The sequence below is a fragment of the Schistocerca serialis genome, chromosome 2, assembly GCF_023864345.2.
Source record: "Schistocerca serialis cubense isolate TAMUIC-IGC-003099 chromosome 2, iqSchSeri2.2, whole genome shotgun sequence".
NCBI lineage: Eukaryota > Metazoa > Arthropoda > Insecta > Orthoptera > Acrididae > Schistocerca > Schistocerca serialis.
The window spans coordinates 400495597-400519232 of NC_064639.1; the positions used below are offsets into that span (position 1 = coordinate 400495597).

General features: G+C 43.9%; 1 protein-coding gene across 1 annotated transcript in view; it reads left to right on the forward strand.

Moving 5' to 3' along the window:
• Positions 1 to 19691: 19691 nt before the first annotated feature.
• LOC126456022 (uncharacterized) overlaps positions 19692 to 23636 on the forward strand; it is a 70314-nt gene continuing 66369 nt past the window's right edge. The window contains exon 1 of the mRNA XM_050091776.1: positions 19692 to 19924. Coding sequence (XP_049947733.1) covers positions 19692 to 19924 — 233 coding nt within the window. The remainder of the gene's footprint in view (positions 19925 to 23636) is intronic.

The window sequence follows — 23636 nt, forward strand, 5'->3', positions numbered from 1 at the left end:
TGCCCACTTCATCGCTACCTTGGAGATGATGTGTCCCATCGTTCGTGCGCCGACTCTAATACCACTTAAATCTTGATAAACTGCCATTGTAGCAGCAGTAACCGATCTAACAGCCAGACACTTGTTGTCTTATACAGGCGTTGCCGACCGCAGCGCCGTATTATGCATGTTTACGTATCTCTGTATTTAATACGCATGCCTATACCAGTTTCTTTGGCGCTTCAGTGAATATTATTGGCTTGGGTTACCGAAGGCAGGTCCACATGGGTGCAGGTATGGAAGTATTTGTAAAAACTATTCTAGCTTGGACTGTTGCATCAATTCGGACTTCTGACTGATGACGAGAGTAACAAAAAGGTATTGCGTCAAATGCAATACTTGTTTCTCTACTTGTTAAAGTATTTCGTCGGCAGGTTTGCTAGACGTATCTTTGCCTGCATACAGTCCGCTTATACGATCATATAAAGTTTCTTTCCGAACGATAAGTGGCGAAAATGAAGCTGCTTCCTGCGTACAGGCGACACGTGCTTCTGCTTAATGCGGCCACTGCTGAGGCAGCTTTGTTGCCGACATCCTCGTGCGGAGCCGTTGCTCAGTTTAAGAAACATCGCGTGGGCCTTTCAGCGGCTTCCCTGTGGAAAAGACGGAGCAACGACATTGGTTAAGACACTGGGCTCTCCGTCGGAACGACAGAATTTTGTATTTGCGCCCGACCATCGCGTTGAGGCTTTCCCGGTTTCTTGATTCGTTTAAGGCGAATGCTGAGATGGTTCCGTCAGGTAGAACACCCCAGCTCCCGCAACAGCGCGTTTTGCATCTGTCACTGCCTTAAACTCGACGGGACATTAAGTCCTCTACTTTCGTGTTGAAAAGATGGTTGTCTGAGACTTTTGTGTTTCCCTGTAATCAGTGTGAAACAAGTGACTGGTAACGCTGGACATGTTTGTAGCATATAGGTCGGACACAGGAGTTCCTGCTCAAAAGTATGAGACAATTTCAGTACTGTAATGGATTCTGAATTTTGTTGTACGTGGATTTAAAGAAACGGCTTTTTAAAAACTGTATACTTACTGTAACTTATTCCATACGTGTTCAGTTGTTTGCTGTTTTTGTCGCACAGTGGAAGAAATTTTTGTTGTTTTCTTCGTAACCGATTCCCTCCTTCTTCGGCAAATTTGACTGGAAATAAGATACATATTCACTTAATTGAGAAGGGAAACTTGGAATTATATCGACCTGTGGGACACTAACAGTGGTGTATGTATTTATTAAGAGACTGAAGAAGATAAAATGTATTAATACATGTTTCAGTATAGCAAATTTCAACCGAGGGAGTTATTAAAAGAGGAGAAAAATATCGTCGGTTTAAACGCAGCAGCTGCCAGCAACGGCAGCGAACTCTGTTGTGGGCTTAGCGGGACTCATCGTACGGTAGGGTTACGTAAACAATGGGTCAGTGAGTTAGTCTAAATCTGTCAACAGTTGGCGCCGAGGGTTTCATTTACATAATGTAGTGAACTCTTTTAAACTTTTTTTTTTTAGCATCGTCAGCGATATCGTTAGAAACGTACCATTCTCCTGGAAGGAACATTCGAGGGAATCGCCTGTTTCTTAATACTCGGGACCATCACGGCATTCTCAAGAGATAATGTAAAGAAACAACGAAAAATTTAAATAATATTCTTGGATCTGGTTGTTGAACCGTTGTAGAGCACGGGTTCACTATCTTAACTAGTGCCCCCTTTCGTTCGACATTAGTAGTATCACTGCATATAAATTTATAGTTGGAGTCACGAAATAGGCGGTCGAGTTTAGGCTTGTTCTACGCACCTACGTCACGCATACTCCGACAACCAATGAGCGTTCACTAGTGTTTTGAGCACTCTGAATGCCGTAGCTAATGCGAGCATTAATGTGGTCGGAATTTTTGTTTCATTTGTTGCGAGCTGTCATCGCCGATGATGGTTCAAAAATGGTTCAAAAATGGTTCAAATGGCTCTGAGCACTATGGGACTCAACTGCTGTGGTCATAAGTCCCCTAGAACTTAGAACTACTTAAACCTAGCTAACCTAAAGACATCACACACATCCATGCCCGAGGCAGGATTCGAACCTGCGACCGTAGCGGTCGCGCGGTTCCAGACTGTAGCGCCCAGAACCGCTCGGCCACGCCGATGATGGTGGCTGTCATCGCCGATGATGGTGGTAAGCGATAAATTCTGCATAAGCAAACGAGAGACATAATTTTCAGGGTATGGTATATGCTTCCTTCACGCGGAAAGCACGTGCATGCGCGTACTGCAACTGTCGCTTGGAATCGTCAACAATCCTATTCCCCCGAACCGCCACCATTTGTGGATCGGACTATAGTCATTCCCTTGAAAGGGCACACTGATTGCTTTAGAAAGTTGTGGATGGTTTAAAACTGATACTAGGCGATCATGTGACACTCCACTGCTGACTTAAGGCACGGTGTGTGTGTGTGTGTGTGTGTGTGTGTGTGTGTGTGTGTGTGTGTGTGTGTGTGTGGGCGCGCGCGCGCGCCAGTCAGTTGTATAGAATCAGCGCAGTATCATAGATCGACATGGGTATGTGGGAGAGTGTCAGAAAGAAGCTACCGTGCTGGATGTGACCGTGACCACACCGTGAACGATGTTGACCTACTTGATGGTGTATCAACGCGGGCTGTCCAACATGGCTATGAGGAATAATATACCACTCCCGCCACGTAACACGGTGTAAGAATAGTGGTTCTAAAAGATCATAACCGACATGGGACGGAGACTAATGTCACGTCTTATCAATGACGGTCGCTTTCAGAACCGACAGGAACTGCTGCTGTTAGTGAATGCAGTCCATCTCAACTATTTTCCGAGCGAACATTGCGAAGGAAACCTCGTGCAATGGACGTATGGAGTCGGGTACCTCGCAAGGGACACATAACGGCATGTAAAGAAGCACGTTTTCAGTGGGCCAAACAATACAGAAAATGGACAGTATATGACTGGAGACATGTAATACGGTCGTGATATTGTATCTTCTCGGATGATGGAAGATGAATGCATGACGGCCCCATGTGGCGTTCAAACTCGCAGTGTGTGGAGCGTGTTGTTCAAGCCGGAGACGGTTCTGTGATGTTTCGGGGTGTTTTATCCTCATGATGAATATGTTGTGGACACCACAGCCTTCAAAGATGACGACAGCGGTGTTCACAGGACTGTACGCATATGTTCCTGATTTGACCCTGTCACATCTCGACTGGCCCGCTGACTCATCCGATTTTAACCCCACATAAAAGTATATGAAGACGGTATCTGTTCTTTCGGACACGTCCGAAGGAACAGATACCATCTTCATATAGTTAAGGCTAACAGGCCATTGACCTCCTTCTGTGCGGATGCACATGCACTGCCCGAACTCTTACGGGACTCGGTAAGATTATCTGCCGCGAGTAATGAGTGTAATGTGGAGGGGCACTACGAATGTAGTGTATGGTCGTTAATTGGGAATGTGGGTCTCATATGAAGCGTGCAAGGGATAAATCCCTGCAGTCGCACTATCCTCTGTGCCCTCGGTGGCTCATATGGATAGAGCTTCTGCCATGAGAGTAGGAGATCCCGGGTTCGAATCCCGGTCGGTGCACACATTTTCAACTGTCCCCGTTGACGTATATCAACGCCTGTCGACAGCGTAGGGTCTTGATTTAATTATCATTTCACCCACATAAAAGTGTCTGGAAATATTTGGAACAGCACGTAAAGCATAGCAATCGGCATCCATTCAGTTAGGCAGCTCTGTGCGATCTAATCGCTACTGAGTGGATTCGACTCGCAAGGCTAGAGGCTTGTTATTCGCCATTAGCGTGTTGTTTTCTCCGCGCACCTGATTTTTTTTGTCCGGTGAGCTTGTTTTCTCAGTGCCATTGTAGCGAAAAACTGCTTTTGCCAGAATATTCTAGGTGTTTAAGTCCTGGTAGGTGGAGGCGGCCTGACGTCGTTGGCGCACTGGCCTTCATAGAACTTCTTATGGCATCCGGACAGCGGCGTACGTGATAAGACGGCCGATTTCTCGTACGCTTCACCTCAGTGCTTTGTCTGTAAGATGCTCGCGCGCATGCTATTAATTGATTTGGTAATTTAATCCAAGTTTAACTTGCACGCAAGAAGTTGGCTCTACATACTAGAAACTTTCGGGTTGTTTGGTTTACGTCTCGTCGTTTATTTCACAGTTCTTGTTTAGAATGTACGGGTCAAACAGTTCGGTGGCGTTATAATAGCTAGGCTAGCACAGTCATAAGGTTTACATAATAGCGGTAGGGGAAAACATTTTTTTCGTGTTCAATGTTTTGTAAAATGTTTCACAATAGAATTGATATCTGTATGCACACTGTCAGTGCTCGCATGAGCAACAACAACAACAATTTCTTTGGGTATGTTGACTCACTACGGGAATTTTAAAAGGCTCCAACCTTTTGGCACAGTTCTGGTGCCGACAGATCTGCAGCAGTGATGGGACAGTCACTGTTTCCACATTCCACGCCTTTTGCTCATACTATGTTCTCCGAGCTTCCAGAAACACTAGCGAATCGTTAACTTTTACTTGTCCAGAGTCTGTTAGTCGCAATAGTCGTCAGCTATTGGAACGTCGCTTAAGTGAGTTTGTGTTTTAGCAACCACAAGAATGTCTCTTGTCATCTACCCATCTTTCATTAGTTGTCACTTCGGGTTTTCCTTATCTCTTGCAACCCGCAGAGAACTTCCTCGGCCCATCTACCGTCCGCTCGCCTTACTACATGTCTCGTCCACATTCATTTCATGTTCATTACAGTCGTAGTTATGTCATATATTTCAGTCTGTTTCCTGATCAATTTGTTTCTTTTGTTGCCTCTGCTTATAATTTCCAACGTGCACCTTTCCATTCATCAACGAGCAATCCTCGGTTTTTTATTTCCAGTGAGACAGTAGGAGAGTAAGATATATCCGTGAAGCACGAAAAATTGTGTAAGTGAAAAATATAGCCTAAGGGAGGTTCAAAAAGAAACGAGCCGGAGGCATAATTACAGAAACCAGTACCTGTATGTTAGAAGTATGGACCCTGGCTGTTGACACACTTGTCCCTCTGTGACACAAAGCGGTGAATGGCTCTCTCATAAAATTCCCGGGGCTGCGGTGTGAACCAGTTGCGCACGTACAGCTGGACGCCGTCGTCCACACGAGTGCAGGAAAAGTTACGCTGACGTTCTTCCTTGACCAAGATGGCCTCCTTCTGATTGACTTCTGATTGGACAGCAGTGATTGCCCAGCGTTACTCGCAAATCTTGTCCACTCTTCGGCAAGCGATCAAATCAAAACGAGCAGACAGTCTCACCCGTGGGGTCATTCTGTTCCACGACAATGCAAAGCCTCATACGGCCACACAGTCGCGGCACTCCTGTAGAAATTCAAACGGGAGGTTCTCTGCCACCCTCCATACAGCCCGGACCTCTCTTCCTGTGATTACACCATTTTTGGTCCCCTTAAAAAGGCTGTGAGGCGCAAACGATTCACCTCGGACGACGACGTCGAGCTGTACGTGCGGAACTGGTTCACATCGCAGCCCCAGGAATTTTATAAGACAGCCATTCACTGCCTTGGTGTCACAGTGGGACAAGTGTCTCAACAACTAGGGTCATTACTTCTAACATACAGGTACTGGCTTTTTTAATTATGCCTCCGGCTCGTTTATTTTTGAATGCGCCTTATATAGTTGCGTTTATCAAATCTTAGGCAATGAGCTGGTTAGGTCTTATGTAGAGAACTACAGATGACTCGTTATCCAAAAAAATTATAAGAGTAAAAGTGTATTCAAGCAGAAGGAAGCGTCGATCAAGAGCAAGATGTGTTAGATGACCAATACTCAAGCTTTTTCATAAATTAACTGTTATCACTGATTGTATCCACAGTATCAAGTAATTTTATAAGAAGTGTATCGAATCTTTTAGCTATTTTACAGCTGTCGGGAGGGCAATTCCTGCCACATAACCACCGAATTCAATACTCCGCTTGCACATTCTGTGTAGTAACTTGGCTTGTGCTATCCAAGTACAAAAGGCGACTTTGTTGAAAGACCACTTACTTGCCTGTCGCCATAGTTCATCACTGTTTCTCTCAGGTGTCTAATCAGTTAATATCTCAGGCGCTTATTTACTGTGCTATTCTGTTGTATAACTTATAATAGAAAGCGCGTCTTTCAGTGATGAAGGTATGTGATCATTAATTGTATTTGTATTCTGTTCGGGCGTATCGTCCACATTCATTTTGCCAAAGTCCACGATTTGTGCTCTTTCGGGAAAAAACATTTCAGTGTAATAGGTTTCAGTTACTCATTGGACAAATATCAACACAGAATACTCGGCCAGTATAGAAAATTTAACCACAAAGAAATTAGGTACATTAGTTTCCAGAGGATACCGATGTGGAAAGAAAGAAACGTAAATAAAATAGTCTTGAAACTATATCAGTAGTCAGAGTCGTACCTGTGCTGGAAAGACGACGCTAAAGCCTGAAGCAAATAAGAAAATTGCTTTTGAGATTTTTTCTGCGGTCGTCATTTTCTGTAGAGACACAAAAAGGGGGCAGATGCCAGACTACAAATCAAAAGAACTCTGGTTCGATCCCCCCATGGTCCTAGGATTTTGTATGTCGCTTGTTTCATATGTGACAGTTATTTGTTGATGTGAAGGAAAGAAGTCATGCTGCACCGAGTTTCAAGACTGTACATAGCCCCCCTCCCCCCCTCCCCCCCGCCACCCGTAAAATGGGCTGGGTGAGTTAATCCAAAGATCCAATAGTACAATGCACTGCTGTGGTCAAACCAATCTTCGTGTTGATGATAGCTTTACCTAGTAGATGATCGATTTGAGTAAGCCTAATGTTAGTCTTTACCGACGATAATCATCAGACACTAAAGGCAAGGCCTTGTTGATGTACGGTAGCCGTGCTTGTGCGTCTCGCCATCTTTAGCGTTTCGTTGTAGTTGCTGCAGTTCATTCCACTGATAACACTAAGGAATACGGATGTTCTGTGCCTTCCTCTTGATCTTTTTCCCAGAGTTTTCCATATAAGTCACTTTTTATAAAACTGTCATGTCGAATTAGGCGTCCAGTTAATTTAGTATTTCTTCTCTGTATCATGTTAGTGGGTGTCCTTTTTATCTTTAATTGATATTAGTATTTGTTCATTGGATTTTCTATCATTCCAGGACGTTTTGCCAGACCAGGACTCGAACCCAGGACATTTGTCTTTCGTGAGCAAATGCTCTAAAAATTGAACTACCCTAGCACGGCGTCTGCTAGTTTCGCTGCGGAGCTTCTGTGAAGCTTGTAAGGGAGGAGATAAGGTACTGGCGGAAGTAAAGCTCTGAGCACGGGTCTTAGTCGTGTTAGGATAGAGCGGTTGCTTGTCGGCACGGTAGATCAGCGTGTTTGGTCAGAGAGTTAGTCGCCCTCTGTAATAAAAGGACTGAGTAAATGGATCAACGACGAACTTGAATGGGTGTCTTGGCACGTCCGCGCCGAACAAATGCAAGGAACAAAATGAGATTAAAAAAAAAGTTGGTGGAGCACTCACCCGCGAAAGGCAAAAGTCCTAGGTTCGAGTTCCGATCCGGTACACAGTTTTAATCTGCCAGGAAGATTCATTTAATGTAATAAATATTTAAATAAAAATAAATTGTTTATTTAGCACGATTTCAAATTTGACTAAAACGTATAAAATAATATTTCCTAGCCGCACACAGACAGCACCGAAAGTTTGTGCTTGTAAATTTTGAATAGCTGTGGCAATATTTATAAGATACGTGTAACAAAAAACGGAGGGCATATGCAGTAAATAATAGTTGGGAAGTGAACTATTCGTGCATCAGTTATGTATTACGTGCGTCCCACGTTTTGCGTTATAAATCTTACAAGCATTGTTATGGTTATTAAAAATTCACAAGCGCAAATTTTCAGGACTATCTCATTGCATTAGGAATCTTTACGGAGCTAGGAGAAATTATTTTATACTTTTTAGTCCGTTTTAAAAAGTGTTATATTATAAATTTGTTTTTCTTTTAATAGTTATTTTTAGTTTGTGGTTGTCAGAGGACGACCGTGGGATAACTAAACCACATAGCGTAATTGCGTGCATTGCACTCATCCTCGACTACGTATGCAAATTTGCGAGGGTTTCGTCATAGAAAACGTGGAAGAAAGAGAAGTTTTTCAGAAAGGAACTTTCGCCGGCCGGAGTGGCCGAGCGGTTCTAGGCGCTTCAGTCCGGAACCGCGCGATCTCTACGGTCGCAGGTTCGAATCCTGCCTCGGGCATGTGATGTCCTTAGGTTAGTTAGGTTCAAGTAGTTCTAAGTTCTAGGGGACAGATGACCTCAGATGTTAAGTCCCATAGTGCTCAGAGCCATTTGAACCATTTGAGAAACTTCCGTTCCATACGGTAGAGCGGACAGGAAAAACGGGCTGGGTCCCCCGACGGGACGAATCCATTATCTGCGTGCAGGGAATTGTGTTGGCGATTGGGCGCGACTGCCATCAGCACGTAGTACAGCGAGCTATCTAATCGCGCTGCTGGCAGCGCGGTCGGCGGTTGGCGGCGTGGAGCGGTTGGGTCTGCAGCAGCAGGCGAGGCCTTGGCGGCCCCGGCGCCGGCCTCGGCACGAATAGCGCCAGCTGCGCCTGCGCTCCTCACCTGCTCCGCTCTTCCTATCTGATACCGCCGCCCAGCTCCTACCATCACGCCCAAAGAAGCCGCTTTGGGTCAGGAGTCGCGCTCCAGGTGTTGCTCTTTCTCTACCCATTACTACCGTACAGAATGTGACACACTTCTTCCATCAGCGGACAAGCTCATGGGTATCCGGATTCTAAAACGAATCCATCACTCCCGTCACTGCATTGACACCTGCGGCAGACCACCGAGCCTAGTGCTTAGCGTCTTTGGCAGAGGTCTAGGGATCGATTCGCTTCTGTGGTGGGAGGTTCTGCAACGGGGTCCTCTCAGCCTGGTATGACAAAATAATACAGCCGCTTAAGGTCTAGGGGTAGATTCGCTTCTGTGGTGCGAGGTTCTGCAACGGGGTCCTCTCAGCCTGGTGTCACAAAATAACACAGCCGCTTAATGAAATAAGCAGCAAAATTGACACTCGAGCCGCCGAAGTGGCGTCAAATAGGAAGCAACCACTCTGTGTCATTCACAGACACGATACTGATGTACTGCCGTCCCGTAAATGACTGCTAAGCAGTGGGCCCTTCGTGTGAGAAACGATGAATACGTCAATGCGTGTATAGCCGTGTGAATAATGTAAAAGTTGCACACCAGTGAGCCATATTTTAATTGACTGCGTCTTATATACTGATAAGTCAGCAACTTTTCTTGATAATAATTTTTCCAATTTTTAAAATGATAATGAGGTGACTTATCTTAGAAGATAGATTAAGACAAATGAAAAAACTGCTAGAAGCCGACCTTGGGGAAGACCAGTTTGGATTCCGTAGAAATATTGGAACACATGAGGTAATACTGACCCTATGAGTTATCTTAGAAGGTAGATTAAGGAAAGGCAAACCTACATTTCTAGCATTTGTAGACTTAGAGAAAGCTTTTGACAATATTGACTGGAATACTCTCTTTCAAATTCTGAAGGTGGCAGGGGTAAATGACAGGGAGCGAAAGGCTATTTACAATTTGTACAGAAATCAGAAGGCAGTTATAAGAGTCGAGGGGCATGAAAGGCCGGCCGGAGTGGCAGAGCGGTTCTAGGTGCTACAGTCTTGGAACCGCGCGACCGCTACGGTCGCAGGTTCAAATCCTGCCTCAGGCATGGATGTGTGTGATGTTCTTAGGTTAGTTAGGTTTAAGTACTTCTAAGTTCTAGGGGACTGGACCTCAGATGTTAAGTCCCATAGTGCTCAGAGCCATTTGAACCATTTGGGCATGAAAGGGAACCAGTGGTTGGGAAGGGAGTGGGACAGGGTTGTAGGCTATCCCCGACGTTATTCAATCTGTATATTGAGCAAGTAGTAAAGGAAACAAAAGAAAAATTCGGAGTAGGAATTAAAATCCATGGAGAAGAAATAAAAACTTTGAGGAGCGCCGATGACATTGTATTTCTGTCAGAGACAGCAAAGGACCTGGAAGAGCAGTTGAAGGGAATGGACAGTGTCTTGAAAAAAGGATATAAGAGGAACATCAACAAAACCAAAACGAGGATAATGGAATGCAGTCATATTAAATTGGGTGATGCTGCGGTAATTAGATTGGGAAATGAGACGCTTAAAGTAGTAAACGAGTTTTGCTATTTGGGGAGCAAAATAAGTGATGATTGTCGAAGTAGAGACGATATAAAATACAGACTGGCAATGGCAAGGAAAGCGTTTCTGAAGAAGAGAAATTTGTTAACATCGAGTATAGATTTAAGTTTCAGGATGTCGTTTCTGAAAGTATTTGTGTGGAGTGTAGCCGTGTATGGAAGTGAAACATGGACGATAAATAGTTTGGACAAGAAGAGAATAGAAGCTTTGTGGTGCTACAGAAGAGTGCTGAAGATTAGATGGGTAGATCACATAACTAATGAGGAGGTATTCAATAGAATTGGAGAGAAGAAAAATTTGTGGCACAACTTGACTAGAATAAGGGATCGGTTGGTAGGACATGTTCTGAGGCATCAAGGGATCACCAATTTGGCATTGGAGGACAGCGTGGAGGGTAAAAATCGTAGAGGGAGACCAAGAGATGAATACACTAAACAGATTCAGAAGGATGTAGGTTGTACTAGGTACTGGGAGATGAAGAAGCTTGCACAGTATAGAGTAGCATGGAGAGCTGCATCAAACCAGTCTCTGGACTGAAGACCATAACAACAACAGAAGTGAGTGTGGAAAAAATTATAATATTTTTAGGCTTCCGTATTTCAGTCGATAATAACGGAACACTTATAGGATCACATTGTTGCCCGCCTGTGTGTCTGTCCGGCTGTTAAAAACCCTTTCTCTCGGCAACGGGTAGATGTATCAAGTTGACATTTATGTAACATACATAAGTCTACGGTTCCCTGGCGACGTAAATAAAGCTAAGCTTCTAACTCAATCAAAAGATACTGTCATTTATTTCATATGTTTTGATATTCGCAAACTCACTCATCAAAACCTGAAAGATACTCCCATTGACCTAGAATCTTGAAATTTGGCAAGAAGCAAGTTTTCACAGTACAACCAACGGAGCCGCGCCTGGTATCCACACGGTCTTAGGCGCCTTGATTCGGTTCGCGCGGCTCTCGCCGTCGGAGGTTAGAGTCCTCCCTCGGCCATGGGTGTGTGTGTTCTCCTTAGCGTAAGTTGGTTTAAGTTAGATTAAGTAGGTGTAATCATAGGGACCGACCACCTCGGCAGTTTGGTCCCATAGGAAATTAGCACAAATTTTAAAAAATCGGAAATTGTGAATTTGTAATTATATCGCACGAAAAAAATTTTTTGTCATTTGTTATCAGACTGTATGTCTGTCCGTGCGCCTGTTAAGAAACCTTTCTCTCAGGAAGGGGAATACAGATCAAACTGGGATTCATGTCACATACTACGAGTCACATCTATGGTGCCTTGGCTGTATAATAAACGTTAGCTTTTAAGTCAGTGCAGACAAAACGTACAAACATTTGTCACAAATTTTTTGATACTCGCAAACTCACTCATTAAAAGTATACGCTACTTCCCGTTGATGTAGAATTATAAAATTTGGCAAGAAGAAGGGTTTCACAGTACAAGTAAAGGAAAAAAATAAGAAAATCGTCGTTTTTCAATTATATTACTGCAAAAAATATTTCTTTTGTAATTTATTGTCCGATTTCAAACCTGAAATTAAAACGCTCTCGAAAGTCTAGGAGTCCCTGGAACGATATCTTGCTAGTATCAATGTCGATAGCAGGCAGAAGTCATCAAGATTCCAGATTCCCGTGATGGATGAAGTGTCTGTACACATAATTAAGTTTGTACGAAAGCCTCATTGCGCGAGTCCTACTCGCACGTCGCCGGTTTTTGTATTGTCAGAACGCTTGCTCAAATAGTTGGGTGGATTATTTTAATGTAACTCGCAGCGGCTGCTTCATCCTAATTTTAGTCAGTGGTCAACCCAGCCACAGTTTTCTTAATCAGTTCAGTTTTGGCTACATGTCCATTTGTCTTTTAATATAAATTTTTAAACTGAGACTCAGGATTTTATTTAAGCATTTTTAACGTCCATTTGTGGAACCTTATCCAACATTTATTTGTTCTCGCAGTGGCTGACTTTTCCGCCGTTTTTATTAGTTGTCAGCCGGCCGCATCCGTGTTAATGCGTAGCCTTACCCAGACGCACGGACAACATCACAGCCCAGCATCCTGTGATCCACATACTAGACAACTAACATGTTTACGGAGGTGACAGTAGAACTTTTGGTTTGGTCACCACGTTGGTGCGGGCGTGGAGGGGCCCCATCTCTGTGAGCCGGCCGCATGTAACTAGAACTAAGTTTTAGCCCTTTCTACTGCTATAACTATGTTATAGTTTTATTTAAGCGCTTGGTAAGGGCGTGGACTTGTGTGAAGACACGCACCCTTGAAAAGGAACCTCTGTATGTGAGTGGTCATTAACAGACAGTCTTTAAAGTCTCTAATAGATGTCAACGGGCCATTGTCCCAAGAAGATTGCTTAAGAGGAAAAACGTGATCCTCAGTAAGCAGTTAGTTCATATTTTGAAAGGGCGCTGACGACCATGCTGTTGAACGCCCTGAAACGAATATCATCGTCATCATCAATAATATAATGCTATCTTCACAGTGTGGAGGCTTTCCTGTCTGAAGATGTCAATTCTGTTGACGTACGGCGCCAAGTCTATAAGTAAACGCAGTTTGTAACTAGTCTGTATGTGACAAAACAGCGGCATGCCGTAACGTGACTCTTCAATGGCAGTTACGTTGATTCATCTAGTCGTACTGATTTCAGAGCATTTTTTTGTCAGTACCCCATTGTCTGTAGCACAAAGGAAGAAACAAGCGGAGTGATTCCGTTTCTGTGCTCTGAGTAGACTAAAGCTGCGAAGATTATTCGCAGAATACAGCTACAGTATGGCGAGAACTGTCTTAGTGCCCGAAAAAATGTACGAGTGCATAAATCATTTTTAAAAGGGATGTGTATCCGTCTGCGATGAAGAGCCTTCGGGTAAACCTTCCATTTACAAAACGGACAGGAACATCGAGACAGCTGAGCGAATGATCTTACCAGAATTGATGATATTGACCAGAAGTTGAACATCAGACACGATTCAGCATTTACAGTCGTCTATGAATCTCTCAACTATCACATTTTTGTGCTCTTCTCGTGTACCTCGTCCACTGACAGACACAAACGGGGATATTCGTAAATTTCTAAATCACAGTTAAGGCGTTTTGAAAACGAAAGATTCTTTACACTACTGAAGCTCAAATACTGTACAGTGACAACTGTTGTGAGCTACTGCGGGATCTGAAGCACAAAATAAAAATGAAGAGGAGATGATAAAATTCAAAAGGAGTGGTTTTGCGTCACATAATGCCCACTCTCATACAGGTTGCAGAACAATGTGTTGTATTCAGAATCACCCATCACACTGTCCTGACTTAGCTCCGCGTCGTTTTCATCTTTTTGATCCTAAGAAGGAGAATCTGCGCGAATATAAGCGTGCATATGCACGATGCCACAAAGCTTCTTCCAGGACGGAATTAGGATGCTTGTCAAAAGATGAATCACGTGCATATAGGTTCAGGGAAATATGTAAAGGAATTGTGTTATTTATAATTTTCTTTTCCCAATAAACAGTTTCTTTTTAAAAAATTCTTTTCCTTTTGACATACCCTTTTACCATATCAGATACTACTTTGTACAAGGATGCCACCACAACTTGAAAGTCTTGATACTTATGAATCCAAGCCCACAGACTTCGCTTACTCTTGTCTATTTCATCTCACAGCTGGATTCATCTTGCGTCTCGCTAGATCTATTGTTTCTGCTAGTTACTATAAAATCTCCAACTCCTGCGAAATCTGTCTGTCTTCCCGCTCTAAGTTTCGTGTGTTGCCTATACTTTTCCTTCGTTTTCTTTCAATTCCCACTTCTTAATATCGCGATGAGTTCCTTCTTGGAACAACATATATTTTAAGATTCTCAACATACATAATTACTACCTGGTGTACGGTATATTGTAGCAATTTGTTTATTCGACATTGGTTTTTCTACGGGGGATTTCGAAGATTCGCCAAGTCTAAATATGAAATAGAAATAATGCGGATTCCACACCCACCCTGGCACTTGACTTGCCGTTTTCGGTGACTGATGTACCCCTGACCTATTCAGGACGCTTCTACATGTCTCCATTCCGTAGCACAGGTTGAGGAATATAAAAACTGACTAAACCTTTGGTTTAATCCTCCACGCGCGACTTCAGACCAGAGGATCCCAATCAGTCCTCGGAATGATGTTACGAATCCACAGCTGTGCTACAAGGGAGTCTAGCTGTCTTCGCCAAGTCCGGTAGTCTCCGAGAAGATATTTGGGTCTCTCATATTTGGGTTTTTAGAATAATCTCAGGATTTCTCTAGCAGCATATCAAATTCTTCCGTAGTCCTAAGATATGCAAGAGCTACTTTTAGAGCCTCTATAGAATGTTACACTCCGGCTGCATTAAAATTTGGATTCTGTAGGGATCTGGCCAGTTTCCCACACAGTCCAAATACTTCACTTGCTACTGTTATACAAAAAATAGTATCAAACTTTTCAAGCCACTTTGCATAGCCCCACAGGACTGACATTCTTTTGTCTCTATCTGAGCTCGGTACATTCAATATTTAGGTCACCATTTTCTGGACCTGCTCATAGTGTTACCTGAAACATGTCAAAGATTTTATTCTTACAGCCCATTGGGTGGGACACATTGGAATCAGTCATTGAGCTTTTGGGTTTGGATTTGTCTCATCGACACCAGATGTTAGCACAACATCTGCATACACATTTTGCCTTTTTGCAGATTCTAGAATTATTTTTGAGATGTCTTTCACAGATACCAGTACATTGCATAATCGATCACAGCTTCTTGAAACTTCCCAAAATCCCAGATCCAAACAATGATTGCTGCAGTGGGTGCCCGGAACAGGGCTGAAAACCCATGTTCTCCCTTGCTCCTATGATGTGTTCTTCCACCTGGCAGACCTTTCCTGTCTCGATCTCACCGAGTGCATATTTGAGCGGCACTATCGTGCACGTAATGTTCGAACTACCTACAGTTAACAGCTCTCTTTCTTTTCCCCTGTGGCCACCAGGGCTTGGACAGAGGAGAGAGCAGGAGGGCGTTGGCACGCTGGCTCCGCGTCATTAAGGCAGTGACTCAACTCTGCTCGTTTGAAATATACAGTTACATTTACAATATGCAACCTCTTCCATGGAACAGCTCCAGATCTAAGCTTGCTAGTTACTACCAGATACCTGCTAAGCGCTAGATCGGGGTTCTTTGTGGGCCACGTTGGCAACAGGTGTAACTGACAAGCTCCGTGACGCGTTTACGTCAGGAGACCGTCCTGCCACTCAATCACCGGCGCATTTCGCAGCGGCCGTATAAAGCCGGTCGACAGCTACCAACGAAGCTTTCAACCTTTCACGGACAGCAACCGACTCCTCCACCAAGATCCTTAGCTTATTTACTCACTAGCTGACAAACTTGGCATTGCCGAGGTATTCATTTTGCCAATTTTCTATTAGAAACGAAAACAAAAAATTAACTGTGTTTGTAGTGAATTATCGAAAAAATGTCGTGTCCGTGTATTCGTGAAAACACCTTTGAAATTGTGAATCAGTTGTACAAATAAATATTCGTAATTTAAAAATGTGTAAGTACTGTATCCAATATAAAAAAAGAGGGTCCCAGACAGTTCCTGTACCTCGGGGAAAGCTGCTTCGAGTGTCTACATTGCGATTTTGTAAACGTTTCTATGGCCTCGTCTCTTCTTGCGTCTGTAGACGGCTATCCTTTTCGCCTACAGCCGTTTGCGCTTCGCAGTTGAAAGCTGTCAAAAGCGCTACCAGGCGTCAGGGATTTCCTTAAGATGACTGGACCATGTAGGAGTTTCTTTGGAGCAAACTTCATGCATGATATGGAATTTTTTCATGTATCACAGTGTTTATGACATATGTCTTAGATTATTTGACTTACAATGATACACTACTGGCCATTAAAATTGCTACACCAAGAAGAAATCCGGATGATACACGGGTATTCATTGGACAAATATATTATACTAGAACTGACATGTGATTACATTTTCACGAAATTTGGGTGCATAAAACCTGACAAATCAGTACCCAGAACAACCACCTGTGGCCGTAATAACGGCCTTGAGAGGTCTGCGCATTGAGTCAAACTGAGCGTGGATGGCGTGTACAGGTACAGCTGCCCATGCAGCTTCAACACGATACCACAGTTCATCAAGAGTAGTGACTGGCGTATTGTGACGAGCCAGTTGCTCGGAAACCATTGACCAGACGTTTTCAGTTGGTGAGAGATCCGGAGAAAGTGCTGGCCAGGGCAGCAGTCGAACATTTTCTGTATCCAGAAAGGCCCGTACAGGACCTGCAACATGCGGTCGTGCATTATCCTGCTGAAATGTAGGGTTTCGCAGGGATCGAATGAAGGGTAGAGCCACGGGTCGTAACACATCTGAAATGTAAAGTCCTCTGTTCAAAGTGCCGTCAGTGTGAACAAGAGGTGACCGAGACGTGTAACCAATGGCACCCCATACCATCACGCCGGGTGATACGCCAGTATGGCGATGACGAATACACGCTTCCAATGTGCGTTCACCGCGATGTCGCCGAACATAGATGCGACCATCATGATGCTGTGAACAGAACCTGGATTCATGCGAAAAAATGACGTTTTGCCATTCGTGCACCCAGGTTCGTCGTTGAGTACACCATCGCAGGCGCTCCTGTCTGTGATGCAGCGTCAAGGGTAACCGCAGCCATGGTCTCCGAGCTGATAGTCCATGCTGCTGCAAACGTCGTCGAACTGTTCCGTGCAGATGGTTGTTGTCTTGCAAACGTCCCCATCTGTTGACTCAGGGATCGAGACGTGCTGCACGATCCGTTACAGCCATGCGGATAAGATGCCTGTCATCTCGACCGCTAGTGATACGAGACCGTTGGGATCCAGCACGGCTTAACCCACCGATTCCATATTCTCCTAACAGTCATTGGATCTCGACCAACGCGAGCAGCAATGTCGCGATACGATAAACCGCAATCGCGATAGGCTACAATCCGACCTTTATCAAAGTCGGAAACGTGATGGTACGCATTTCTTCTCCTTACACGAGGCATCACAACAACGTTTCACCAGGCAACGCCGGTCAACTGCTGTTTGTGTATGAGAAATCGGTTGGAAATGTTCGTAAATATCAGCACGTTGTAGGTGTCGCCACCGGCGCCAACCTTGTGTGAATGCTCTGAAAAGCTAATCATTTGCATATCACAACATCTTCTTCCTGTCGGTCAAATTTCGCGTCTGTAGCACGTCATCTTCGTGGCGTAGCAATTTTAATGGCCAGTAGTATATATTTGTGTAGGCACATTCAGCGGCGTTTGTGGATCCTGTCTGGGAAATATGTTGCGAATAGAGTTAGTCGCAAAGAAGTAATAAATTTAAACGTCATGCATGATGCAGCAGCTTTACACGAATCTCAGTGTTTATGGAGTCATATCCCCTGAACTGTTTTTGGTAAAATTATATACTCTTGTAGCTAAATTTAGCAGCATCTGTGGATAATGTCTGCGATATTTATTGCGAATACAGTTGGCAGCACAGAAGTAATACATCTAAACGCGATGCAAGATGCGGCAGTTTTCACTCATCCCATTGTTTGTGACGTCATATGTCCTGAACAATAGCAGGTAGGTGATTCTTACCCCGCAGCGATTATTGTCTGACACGAAGGGATATGTGTACATGGTTTGGTTCAGTTCAGTCGAGCGGTTTAGGAGGAGATGTGGAACATAAACACCAACATATACACATACATACAACCATTTCTATAATCTAGATCTACATGTATACTGCGCTAGCCACCAAGCAGTGTGTGGCGGAGGGCACTTTTTGCGCCAAAGTCATTTCCCCCCCCCCCCCCCCCCCCCCCTCTGTTCCACTCGCGAAGCGCACGAGGGAAAAACGACTGTCTAAACGCCTCAGTACGAGCTCTTATTTCCCTTATCTTTGAATGATGATCATTACGTGATTTGAAAGTTGGTGGTAATAATATATGCTCTACACCCTCGGTGAAGATTGGATTTCGGAATTTAGTGAGCAGCCCCTTCTGTTTGGCGCGTCGTCTATCTGCAAGTGTGTCCCACTTCAAACTTTCTATGAGATTTGTAACGATCTCGCGATGGCTAAGCTATTTCCTTTGTTGAAGGACTGCATCGCTTCAGGATTGCCGGCCGGGGTGGCCGAGCGGTTCTAGGCGCTACAGTCAGGAAGCGCGCGACCGCTACGGTCGCAGGTTCGAATCCTGCCTCGGGCATGGATGTGTGTGATGTCCTTAGGTTAAATAGGTTTAAGTAGTTCTAAGTTCTAGGGGACTGATGACCTTAGAAGTTAAGCCCCATAGCGCTCAGAGCCTTTTGAACCATTTGCTTCAGGATTCTACCAATAAAACGCAATCTAGAGTTCGCCTTACCCGTTACTTCTGTAATCTGATCATTCCATTTGAGATCATTTCTAATAGTTACACCCAGATGCTTGACTGATGTTACCGCTTCCAAAGACTGATCATTTATTTTTAACTCGTACATTAATGGGGATTTTCGCCTTGTTATACGCAGTAGATTACACTTACTAATATTGAGAGATAGCTGCCAGCCATTACATCACGCATTTATTTTCTGCAAATCCTCATTGATTTGTTCACAACTTTCGTGTGATACTACTTTCCTGTAGACTACAGCATCATCGGCAAACAGTCTCAGGCCGCTGTCAATACCATCAACCAGATCGTTTATGTAAATCGTAAAAAGCAGAGGCCCTATTACGCTGCCCTGTGGCACACCTGAAGTTACTCTTGTTTCTGTTGAAGTTACCTAGTTCAGGACAACATACTGCTCCCTATCTGTTAGAAAACTTTCTATCCAACCGCATATGTCACAGGATAGACCGTAAGCGCGCACTTTATAATATGTATAGATGAAAGAGATCGCAGGTTCGAATCCTGCCTCGGGCATGGATGTGTGTGATGTCCTTAGGTTAGTTAGGTTTAAGTAGTTCTAAGTTCTAGGGGACTGATGACCACAGATGTTAAGTCCCATAGTGCTCAGAGCCATTTGAACCATTTTTTTTAAAAGAGATCACACAGCTAGCTCTCGCAAAGGCGAAAAGAAGTACAGAAATTTAGTCGATACTAATGACTGCGCGTAAACATTAAACTAAGTCCAAGGTGCCAACTTTATTCCGCGGTTGCTGTAAGTGAGCCTAACTAGTGCCGATGCCTCACGATTTGGCGCACTCCTGGATGTTCTTTAACGGTCTTTGGTTCATACTGAACATGATAGCAAACTTACGGTGTAGTAAAATTTAAACGACGGCTGTGTTACCTAGACACGATGGCGCAGTCGGGGAATGAGGAAACGGGCAGACAAGTACGTGGGTGCCAAGTGTTTGGCGCCAGAGCTGCTGGGACGTCGGTTGCAGACGGAGGCCGTGGGGTCCAGCCACGGCTATTTCAGGCGGCGGCGGCGCGCAGGTACACTCTGGAAGCCGTCTCTGCCCATCCGCGCCGTCGCCGAAACATTCGAGAACACCGGCAGTACTGTGTCCTCGTTCCGCAGACGCTACTCCTTGTCTTTGCAGCTGTAAGGCGCATATTTTTGCCCTAGAACACATCTCCCCTTTCCTAATAGAGTGAATTGGATGAAATTAACCTTCCTGGGTCATTAACACCTTGCGCTGGCTCTAGTTCTACATCTACATGGATACTCTGCAAATCATTTAAGTGCCTGGCAGAAGGTTCATCGAACCACCTTCACAATTCTCTATTATTCCAATCTCGTATAGCGTGCGAAAAAAACGAACACCTGTAACTTTCAGTGCGAGCTCTGATTTTCCTTATTTTATCATGGTGATCGTTTCTCCGTGTGTAGATGGGCGTCAAAAAAATATTTTCGTATTCAGAAGAGAAAGCTGGTGATTGGAATTTCGTGACAATATACCTCCGCAACAAAAAGCACCTTTGTTTTAATGTTGTCCATCCCATATCCTGTATAATTTCAGTGGCACTCTCTCCCCTATTTTGCAATAACACAAAACGTGCTGCCCTTCTTTGATCTTTTTCGATGTAGTCTGTCAATCCAATCTGGTAAGGATCCCACACCGTGCCGCAGTATTCTAAAAGAGGACGGACAAGCCTAGTGTAGGCAGTCTCTTTAGTAGATCTGTTATATTTTCTAAGTGTCCTGCCAATAAAACGCAGTGTTTGGTTAGCCTTCCCCACAACATTTTGTATGTGTTCCTTCCAATTTAAGTTGTTCGTAATTATAATTCCTAGGTATTTAGTTGAATTTGCGGCCTTTAGATTTGACTGATTTATTATGCAACCGAAGTTTAACGGATTCCTTTTAGCATTCATGTGAACGACCGCCGGCTGGAGTGGCCGTGCGGTTCTAGGCGCTACAGTCTGGAGCCGAGCGACCGCTACAGCCGCAGGTTCGAATCCTGCCTCGGGCATGGATGTGTGTGATGTCCTTAGGTTAGTTAGGTTTAATTAGTTCTAAGTTCTAGGCGACTGATGACCTCAGAAGCTAAGTCGCATAGTGCTCAGAGCCGTTTTTTTGTGAACGGCCTCACACTTTTCATTATTTAGGGTCAATAGCCAATTTTCGCACTGTAATGATATATTTTCTAAACCGTTTTGCAATTTGTTCTGATCTGAAGACCTGACTAGACAATAAACGACAGCATCATCTGCAAACAACCTGACGACTGCTCAGATTGTCTCCCAAATCGTTTATATAGATAAGGAACAGCATAGGGCCTATAACACTACCTTGGAGAACGCCAGAAATCACTTCTGCTATACTCGAGGACTTCGAATTCCATCAATTACTACGAACTGTGACCTCTCTGACAGGAAATCACGAATTCAGTCACAAACCTGGGACGATATTCCATAAGCAAGCAATTTCACTACAAACTGTTTGCGTGGTACAGTGTTAAAAGCCGTCCGGAAATTCACCCCGGAGCATTATCTTTCACTGGAAACGATCGTAAATGTCCGAGAATCATTTTAATCTGTCAGGAACATTCATTTCGGCGGGTCCGAGGAAGGTGGCGCAGTGGTTAGAGCACTGGACTCGCTTTTGTCCATACAGATTTAGGTTTTCCGTAATTTCCGTAAATGCCGGGATGGTTGCTTCGGAAAGGTCACAGCCGATTTCATTTCCTATCCTTTCGTAATCCGAGCCTGTGCCCTGTCCCTAACGACCGCGCTGTCGACGCGACGTTGAACTCTAATCTTCTTTCTTCTTCATTTGGCGGATGCCCCATTTCAGAATGACAGTTTCGTTCTGGAAGCAACTACCGTGCTATATCTAAGTAATTTTGCAGGATAGGGTTTAATGAAACAATATATATAATTCTGCGTCAGTCACGAAATTTTATACTATTCACTACGAGTTTCGATGCTTAATCGTCATCATCATCTACATGTACGTGATTACTCTGCTGTTCACAATAAAGTGCCTGGCAGAGGGTTCAATGAACCACCTTCAAGCTGTCTCTCTACCGTTCCACTCTCGAACTGCACGCGGGAAAAACGAGCACTTAAATTTGTCTGTGCGAGCCCTGATTTCTCTTATTTTATCGTGACGGTCATTTCTCCCTATGTAAGTGGGTGGCAACAGAATGTTTTCGCAATCGGAGAAGAAAACTGGTGATTGAAATTTCATGAAGATCCCGTCGCAATGAAAATCGCCTTTGTTTTAATGATTGCCACTCGAATTTACGTATCATGTCTGTGACGCTATCTCCGCTATTTCGCGATAATACAAAAAGAGCTGCGCTTCTTTGTACTTTTTCGATGTCATCCGTTAGGACCACCTGATGCGGATGCCACACCGCACAGCAATACTCCAGAATAGGGCGGACAAGCGTGTTGTAAGCAGTTTCTTTAGTAGACCTGTTGCACCTTCTAAGTGTTCTACCAATGAATCGCAGTCTTTGGTTTGCTCTACCCACGATATTATCTATGTGATCGTTCCAATTTAGGTTATTTGTAATTGTAATCCCTAAGTATTTAGCTCAATTTACAGCCTTCAGATCTGTGTGACTTATTGTGTAATCGAAATTTAGCTGATTTCTTTTAGTACTCATGTGAATAACTTCACACTTTCCTTTATTCAGGGTCGATTGCCACTTTTAGCACCATACAGATATCTTATCTAAATCATTTTGCAAGTCGTTTTGATCATCTGATGACTTAACAAGACGGTAGATGACAGCATCATCTGCAAACAATCTAAGACGGCTATTCAGATTGCCTGCTATGTCGTTAATATAGATCAGAAACAGTAGAGGGCCTATAACACTTCCTTGGGGAACTCCGCATATTACTTCTGTTTCACTCGATGACTTTCCGTCTATTACTGCGAACTGTGACCTTTCTGACAGGAAATCACGAATCGAGTCGCACATCTGAGGCGATACTACGTAGGCACGCAGTTTGGTTAGAAGACGCTTGTGAGGAACGGTGTCGAAAGCCATCTGGAAATCTAAAAATATGGAATCAGTTTGACATCCCCTGTCGATAGCATTCATTACTTCATGAGTATAAAGAGCTAGTTGTGTTTCAAAAGAACGATATTTTCTGAATCCGTGCTGGCTATACGTCAATAAATCGTTATCTTCGAGGTACTTCGCATTGTTCAAATACAGTATATGTTTCAAAACTCTACTGCACCATCAGGTGTAAGACATATTTTACGTGGTTGTTCTTACTGGTAAGCATTGGCGATTTCGTACAGCAGCATGTGAGACGGTCAGGTAGTTTGGTTATTACTTACACTGCTTATTATTAATTGGAAATTAGCCACATAGGCTATAGATGTGACGTAGCAGCTGGTTTGTTCAGACTAATGAGGATTTTTCAAGAATCGGTCGTACAGGTGCTTCGTAAGCCACTTCTTTCGTGGATGAATTACGTTTGCTTAAGTTCACCTAATGAATCTCACCCTGGCATGTGCTTTTCCTTCAGTTCGTTTTACCTGATCATTCCATTGTAGACTGCTTCAGACGATTACTCTGATATTTCACGGTTGTTTTGTTACGAGTATATCTAGTGATTTTTCGTCAACGGCATAATCGAACAGTAGCTAACGGATCTCCTCGGATGTTTAGGCGCAACATTTTAACTTTTATTTACGTTCAGTATTACTTGCTAGTCCGTGCACAATCAACGATTCTCCGCAGGTATTCCTGTCTTTCGTTACAGCCTTCCGACGTGGCAACCTACCTCTGGACAACACCATCGTCAGCGGACAGACTCATGGTGCTTCCAATGTTATGCACTAG